Source organism: Branchiostoma belcheri, unplaced genomic scaffold (genome assembly GCF_001625305.1).
Source record: "Branchiostoma belcheri isolate BF01 breed outbred unplaced genomic scaffold, Haploidv18h27 scaffold19, whole genome shotgun sequence".
Classification (NCBI taxonomy): Eukaryota; Metazoa; Chordata; class Leptocardii; order Amphioxiformes; family Branchiostomatidae; genus Branchiostoma; species Branchiostoma belcheri.
In genome coordinates, this window is record NW_017803379.1 from 1,539,816 (window position 1) to 1,548,167 (window position 8,352).

Here is an 8,352-nt window from a genome sequence, read left to right on the forward strand (position 1 = left end):
GCCTTGGTAACCTGATGCTGTCATCAGGCAAAGGAGAACGGAGCTTGCGATGCACAACATGAGACGCCCACAGCTCATACCGTGGGAACCAATACAAGGCAACAGGCCGCAGGCAATGACGCACAGCTCTCATTAACACCTATTTAGAGACACCGGCCTCAGCAGTAACCTAAGGCGATCCAAACTTACTATAGATCTACAAACAAACTGCCATTTAGCCTTGATAAAGTCTGCAGTGCTGGAGCCTGGGGCACTCCATACCAAACCAACACGACAGTTCGGTAGACTTTGTAGTTTTGATACACTTTGGTTACTTTTGAGGCCAGTGACACCTAACTTACATACGGGATGTCATCTCCCAAATTTGACCTGGTTACAATTTCAGAAAAAAAGTAATTTGATTCAACATTAATGTTAACATTACTAGTTACTTACTACCAACTACTAACGTTAACATCAAGGGTAAATTTATGTCATGTAATCAGGAGATTTAATTACCTTTAGGCCACAGCAAGTAAATTTTATAGATGACATCCTCCGTAGGCTCCAAATCAAATGCAATAGGGCGAGAAAAAAAACAAGGCAGGCCAAAAAACATGATTCCTACACTTTCAAATTTTGACATAAACCTTGTCAAACAAGAAAAGATACCTATACTCTGCTAAGTTTACTGCCAAATATTTGGGGTTTTCAATCATTGTACAAATAATTTTTATTCAGTGAAGATCACATATAAAAGGAATGAAATGCATCACAAGTACTGCATCAACAAGGTAAAAGACAAAACAATGAATCAGAGCCTTGTCTTGTCTCCTCTCTTCATATTTATCTGCCATCCACCTTCCGGCATGGCAACAGACATCTTTGCCTATTTTGGCCTGTTGACCACTGTCAGAGGGCAACAAAATTCTTGTTTTTTTCAAAATCAATCGAAAATTAATGCCCTGATGTCACCCATGAAAATTACTTCTTGTAGCCTTATAGACTAACCCTTAACTAGTTATACCATCTTCGTAGCCTCTACCAGGCTCTGGTATACTATCCCTTTATTACGGCCCATTTCTACTATTTTTCCAGCGATCCGCGGAGCCTGGTAGAGGCTACCATCTTCGGCCAAATAGACAGTTGGTCCGCTAAAGAAGTAACGTTACATTTGTCACGGACCAACTCCCCTGTCTATTTGTTCAATTTCTACTCTTTCCTGCTGCTTCCGAAGCCCGGTAGGACCGGTAGGTCCTTGCCTGGAGGAAGCAACACTAACCACCAAATCCGCATGGTTGGCACGTGAGATGTCCCGGCTACCATAGAAACGTCAATCACGAGCTGCGAGCCAAGGGCCAATCAGATGCAGGCTCATTTTTTTATGAGCATAATTTATGAAATCCTTAAAAAGTGGGCGGGGCCACCTACTTTTCCAGGAGTAGATGATCAGGCAGCACAGGTCGGAGAATATTGGGGTCGTCCTGCTCGTTTATTTCTCCTTTGCGAGGGTTAATTGTTGATACCGTGACGAAGATGTCAACTGAAGCACCAGCTCGGGTGAACGTCGCGGCGAATCTCGGCGGAATGACGCTGAAATCGCTGCTGGAAAATCCCACCGTTCTGAAGCCTCCACCGGAACCCAACCAGAATGGTGAGTGTTTTTTCTCTGCTCAAAATTCTCGGTCAGGTGCAACATGGCGTGCGTCCAGAGCTGGACAGTGGACAACACGTCCGTTCCAGGCCATCCCGGGCAACTCCTGAATACAGAATAGGAGGGAAATATCGGTTGCGTATATCTGGTGGACATCAACTTTCTCCTTGTGTCTTTATTTCTTTGCGATCGTCGGCTTATTGACATCTTTAGTTTCGCGGAAATTTGTCGGGGAACATTGCCTCCTTGTGGTTTGTCAATGGCTAAAGCTCTCCCAACCTGTAGAAACATACACTGTCGACAACAGTCGTGTTTACCATTTTTGGTTCAGCTATGTTGTCAAGCCTGTCAGCTAGACCGAGTAATAGCAACCATCTGTGTGTTAGTGAAGGCCTAAAGGCAAGTGTATCCCCATGGACCACACAGGCTTTCACAGTAGATGCAACCACAGTCCCCTCCAAAAACAGCCATTCCTTGGTTGACTGCCAACAGGAGATGTCACTCATGGACTTTTAGTGGTAGTGCTGTGGTGCGTTTTGATTGCTTTCCAAAAAGAAATACAAGCAATTGAATAGGATAGAAAGAAACATCAGCAAGCGTATCTAGATGACAATGTTCCTATACGACCTGTCAGCTCCTTTTCATCAACTGAATCACTCACTCACCCAACTAAATGTTAACCTGAAATATGTAGACTATTGTCACGGGACCTAGGGTTACATGCCAACTCTTACAACCCAACATGCTCCCAATAATTCCAAGAAAATTTTGGCTCAGCTGCCTTGAGGAAGACCCTAGCAAGTGTGAATCCACAAAGATGGGCACATGCTATACAACGTCACTGTTCACCCCACCATATACCGTCTATTCTTCGCGCATTCTCATTAACCATGCAGCCAATACCTCTTCTCATGTCTTTCTCAGTTTTTTTTTTTACCCAGGATATAGACATATATAATAGTTCTAGTGAAAGTGATCTTTGTCTGGACTCTTGCGTCATACACTGCGTCATAGTGTCAGCTATAAGTTACGATCATCACTTATATATACCACAAAAAACACTGCATCCTACTATTCCTGGGATCCTTGGTATTCACATTCAAAGTCCTGGGAACTTAGAGGTTTTGTCTTTCTTATTTTTTAACACATGAAATAACGTGCATTATTGTGCGTCACTCTGTATGTGTAATTTATGATGCAAAAACAGCTTCTTTTTTGTGTGCCCTCTCGCATTTAGCTTTGCTGTCCCCAGAGGATGTCATCCATAAAATCAAATTCAGTGTGGCCTTACAGTGATTCCTTGGATTGACATTATCCTGTCATCACATGCATGTCAATGAAACATGACTGATGGCCAGGGCCGGGGTAGGAGGAGGAAAAGTCCTGACCCCTTTTCACAATCCTTGTTTGGAGGTTTAGGAGGAAGAGGCATTGTATCAGAATAAAACGAATGTGGAAATGGGAGTGCATCGATTAATTTTCTGTCAGGAAAGGAAATTTATAGATGGATTGGTAGCTAGGAACCCACATTGAATATAACTGTAATTGTGCCAATTACAGGAGGGTCGTATCACATCAACCCACACACTGATTAACGTCGCACAGCATGATAGTATCACAGGTTACACTCAGCAGCCAAGGGATACATCATGATCAAACCATAAATCAATGAGTTCCCAGAAAAGAGCACCTTCACCTTGTTTGAGGCCAAATTGTCAATGCTATTAAAATGTAATTTTGCAATACAAAATGAGAAGTGTAAATGCAAAGCAGCTCAGGTACAACTTATAGAGGTACTCATGACGCATGTAGAAAATTAAGTATGCGTACACAGACACTGAACAATAATCATAGCTTTATAAACAACTTACTTACAAGAATAAATTTAAAAAGTGCATACGATGTCACAAATTCAGCCTCAGTGGCAAAACAAGGAGCCTACATCAAGCAGATATCAACTGTATTTTGCCGCTTTTAGATTTCCTGCCCTGAAGTTGACGTAGGAGCTCGAAATAAAACAGCAGGTTCAAAGTATTCAAGCTGGAATAGTCTATTACATGCCTCCGACCAGTTTTGTTGGACCATATTTTTGTGCACTGTTACCAGCTGTAATCTAATAGTAATATGCCTGCGTCCTGGAGACAATAACCTGACAACGGTGTGCATCGTGCCAGCCTACCGACCTGACATAATGAAATCCTGGCCATGTGATACAGCCAACAAGATTGGCACACAGTCTGGTACCCAGGTAAAGTAATGACTTCTATTCTTAAGCTCAGGAGACGGGCTGTTTTTTTTCCTGACAGCTCAGGGCCTCCAAACATCACGATGTAAACTTGAAAGGATCCTCCCCACCAAATCTCTGTAATCCCCACCTGGTAGACATGCCCTTGCAGGCAGAAATTACCTTCCTGTTACAAAGATTTATATCTTCCATGCCTCGAACTTTGAATGCGGAAGGTCAGTTGAAATGATTTACCAAGAATTCAGTAGAGGAAAATCGTACGAAATGTTTTGGTGTTCTATGCATTGATTGAAAAGAAAGACATCCATTGAACTTGAAGCCTTTTTGCCATGCTCACTCTGTAAGTCTTTGCTCAAATTTTGGTAGGTTCAGAGATAAAATCTCGAGGATTGAAAAAAACTCACTTTCCATTATTCAGCTTGTTGTGTTTCTTGCCTTTGGCTAAGTTTTGTCACAAAAGGGTAACAGTGTACCTGTTGTGGATAAAAGGTAAAGAGGTTATCATATATCATGATCACATATCATAAGTAACTTGAAGCAAAAATTCATGCAGATTTGAGGTTGTGTCTAACCCAATGATTAAGATGGGTCCACCTTAAGCTTTGTGAAATTGAAGAATGTACTTATATGCCATATGGTTGCATATTGTTACATATTGTTACATATTGAAATACACGGAATAGGATCACTAAAAACAAATGTTTTCAGTAAAAATGTTGCTACGTGTAACAACCATCTTTAGTCCAATTTTATCAATTCCTTGCATCTTGAATAAAAAATGGAAAGACAAACCAGTATGATTCATCATTAAAATCTTTATTTTTAGAAATCGAGATCTAGTCAAACATGCATATCAAAGGAGAAACTGCACACTCTACTCCAAACAGGATTTCAGTAGTTATCCATATGGATTTGGGAGTACTTTTATCTAAAGACCATCCATGGATTCCATGTATCCACGCACCTGGTGTCAGCTAAGTTTAGAGTTAAGTGACAGTACACCGAGTTAGTATACAACTGTTACTGTAACATTGCCTGTGCAGGTATGACAGTCATCATGTCTTTCATATATACAATGCTTAATAATAATATAGTATGTCTCTGGGACTTGGTATACAATGTAATACTAGTAGTTCTTTTCACTTAGCTGACATTTTGTTCCGTGACAATTCAAGCTTGTTTTGTATGCCCAAAAAACAACCAACATCCTACCTGTACTATGTGATACCATTACATGAGACTTTGACATTTGCTTGCGACTTTGACTGAAGGTTAGGATAATAATAGAGCTGTCACAGTGTCTTGAGCACCCAAATGCCTCAGTGTCAGAAGACCAATTGCTACTAGAAGGTAGGATTTATAAGTCATAAGTGATATGACAGCCTATACCCTCCAAGCAGGGGTTTACAGAGCCTTGGATTCAAGTAGGACTAGGTAAAAGGAACAAGGCATCAACTAGGCTTTGCCATTGAAAATTGTGACATATGAAACAGTTGTAAGTAAAGCCCTACACTAGACTTCTGAATCTGACATCTAACTGAAAGTTTGTCATCATCAAGAAATTGTCAAACAAATGCTTAAAAAAAAGGCTAGTATATTATAATGTTTCATAGATTTGGTATAATCCTTCACTCGCCTTGGAGAGAGGTGAAGGCGTCGCATGGTGGAAAACGTGACTGACACGCGTGTTTAGACTTAAAAACAAACATCAACCCATTGATTCAATATGACCTACATCTCGTAAGTAAACATGGGTTAAACCTTAACTAGATATGCTAATTAGCAATGGGGTCAGCCAGTGGTCAACCCGGGGTTAGTGACCTCTTCACGGTGGTAACATGACTCTTGAAACACAGTTGAAGCTTAGGAGTAAACTCAATTTCTATAACCCTTGGACTTAAGTTAAGTGCTTGAATTCAGCATTTATGAAGTTTGGTATTGGTTTCCATAGATGACAATATGACAATATAGGAAACTCAACCTCTAAACAGGATCAAAAACAGGTCCAGGGACTACTAAGTATAATAATATGGTTACCACAAATGTAATATTGATAAGGATAATATTATGGGAGAGATGAGCAAAGAGCTTGCATTTGCTGGCAAATGAAGTCACTTTCGTATAGCCAGTACATTAACCTACATTTATGCCCAGATGTTGCCAAACCTCTTGTACGATATACATGTACTTCAGGCAATTCTAACAGGATCCCACTGCCTAATGAAAATGTCATTCTGGTGACCTTTTACAAACTCCTTTTAGTTGTACACCAGTATGTAATTTGAATTCAGTTTGAAATGTTCCATTTAGAAAGCATAATGCTGCAAGTATGTACTCAAGAGTCAGCTGACATAGTCGTTGACTAGCTAACTCAACCTCCAGAGTTGCTGCCAGAATATGTATGATATAAGCTATCTAGTATGTTTTAGAGCCTGACATGCTTAATAATGATTACATGTAATTGACATGTGCATGTGGCAAAATTTCTAGGATTGGTAGGATTTCCTAGAAACTAGAGCTTTCATCTGTCTGGTTGGAAATAACAAAGATGACTCATATCATTTTATAGATTTAGGGTCATGTTAGAACAAAGTGACTACAGAACAGCTGTTACTTACTGCAATTTTTCAGTACCTGCGTAAATTATGTGAAGTAGATCTTTTTTCCCAAGAAGCACTGCCTTACAGGTGATGCAAGCTGAGACATGGCGTACGTGACTAACATGTTCAGATACCCGGTACCAAGACCTGCAAGTAATGCATGGCCTTGTTATACATAATAGGACAAGCCAACCATTGCTTGTTATGGAAGACTAAACTCATGAAAGATTTGCATATCATATTGTTGTGCAGATTGCAATAGCTTACGAAGGATATGAAAAAGTATTCTCATGTGAACCTGAAAACTGTGCGTGATAAACTTGCGTGTGAAAAATTTGTGTGAGAAAAACTTTTAAGCTTTAAACAGCAAAGTTTTTAAATCCCTTGGGAATCAGCTAATTTGCATATTTTCACGCGAAGATTTTTCATGTGCAAGTTGTTCACGCGCACAAAACCCCATTTCATGTGAACCTCTGTATCCTTGAACCAGGGCGGAAAAAAGTTTGCAATGCTCTAGACCAGACAAAGGAGTGCATTTATGCATGTAACATGTTGCCTGGAAATGTGAACATTTGTCATTGTTCAATTCAACAAGAACAAAATACCCCGGTACTAATGTTAAGAAAGAATGTCATCTTGCATAACAAATTTCAGTTGTTATGCTTGGACAAAATTATTCTTCCATAGGTCAAGACCCATCCTAATGGCAGGTGGCAAAAAAATACACATCTTTTCATCTTCTTTACATGTATTTGCAAATATATGATGGAAAAGATCTTTTGACATCGCCACATGTATGTATGATAAACATGTAGACAGTAGTTAAAAACTAGAATCAAATCATATTCAATATTTGTTACTACAGCAGAAAAAGACCAGAAGCAATTGGACTGGAGCAAGGATGTGGATCCAACTCTCATCGCCTCTGCATTCCTGGGGCCAAATCTCTGGAACAAGACCATCGCAGCCGACAGCGATGACTTTAAGGTACACTGTTTATCACCATGTTTTTCTTTCCTACCCAGAAGTGATAAAATATGCTTGACTGTACACATTTGTTTAGGGCAAGGACGTTCAACAGCACAACTCCTTACAAGTTGCAAAGCAAAGCAGTCTATGCTTGTCAAAGGTGCCCTCTTGTGGTTGGCAACTATGACTGCACACTTATTCAACTGCATGGATCAAAAGAGCCCCCTACCAGCAGTGGGAGAACTGCAGTCAGTGCCTGACACCAGATGAGGTCAAACAGGTAGCCTGGTTGACATTATATGGAAATGTGACTAATGCTTGAAATTAAGGATATGGCCTTTTTTTATAGCTGATAGTACATAAAATGAGAATGTGCCAGGACTTGCATTTTAGGCCAAGTGCACCAGTACACAGATCTACTTCTAATATCCAGTAGCAGTAGACAAAAAACGAAATTGTTGATTCTGGTTTCTTTCAATCAGATAAGACATTATTGAGGGCATCTCCACAGTGGTTACCTTACACTTGACCTGTATGTTGCTTTTACCTCTTGTCTGTTGGATACTGAGCTGTCAGATAATAGCACGGACATAAAGAACAGCACAACTCCTTTTCAGAGGTTGTAATCAGTTCCTTTGACATGATTTTGTCCTTTTGTTGATGTACATCGAATGTGCTACCTTGTGAGTGACTTTGTAACTACATGCAGTATTGTGCCCGCAATTTCATCACATGTCAGAAGTGCCACCTACAAGTTATGACATGAATAGCAGGCCTTTGTTTTGGGTCTCAGTTGCATTTCATGTCATTTTGTTGCCCATATACATGTACATCATATCCAGTCTTAGAATGTTTTTTTTCAACACTATCAGATGATGATTTAGTTAAAGTTAATGGAGTTATGA

The 8,352-nt window shown here is 40.1% G+C and overlaps 1 protein-coding gene across 3 annotated transcripts in view; it reads left to right on the top strand.

Moving 5' to 3' along the window:
- The first annotated feature begins 1,384 nt into the window (after window positions 1-1,384).
- Window positions 1,385-8,352, top strand: part of LOC109467999 (hepatic leukemia factor-like) — a 19,883-nt gene continuing 12,915 nt past the window's right edge. Inside the window, exons 1-2 of one of the 3 annotated variants that reach the window (XM_019766195.1) lie at window positions 1,385-1,633; window positions 7,344-7,465. In XM_019766195.1, the coding sequence (XP_019621754.1) occupies window positions 1,516-1,633; window positions 7,344-7,465 (240 nt within the window). In that variant the 5' untranslated portion in view covers window positions 1,385-1,515. The remainder of the gene's footprint in view (window positions 1,634-7,343; window positions 7,466-8,352) is intronic. The other 2 variants (XM_019766196.1, XM_019766197.1) reach the window with 2 other exon arrangements.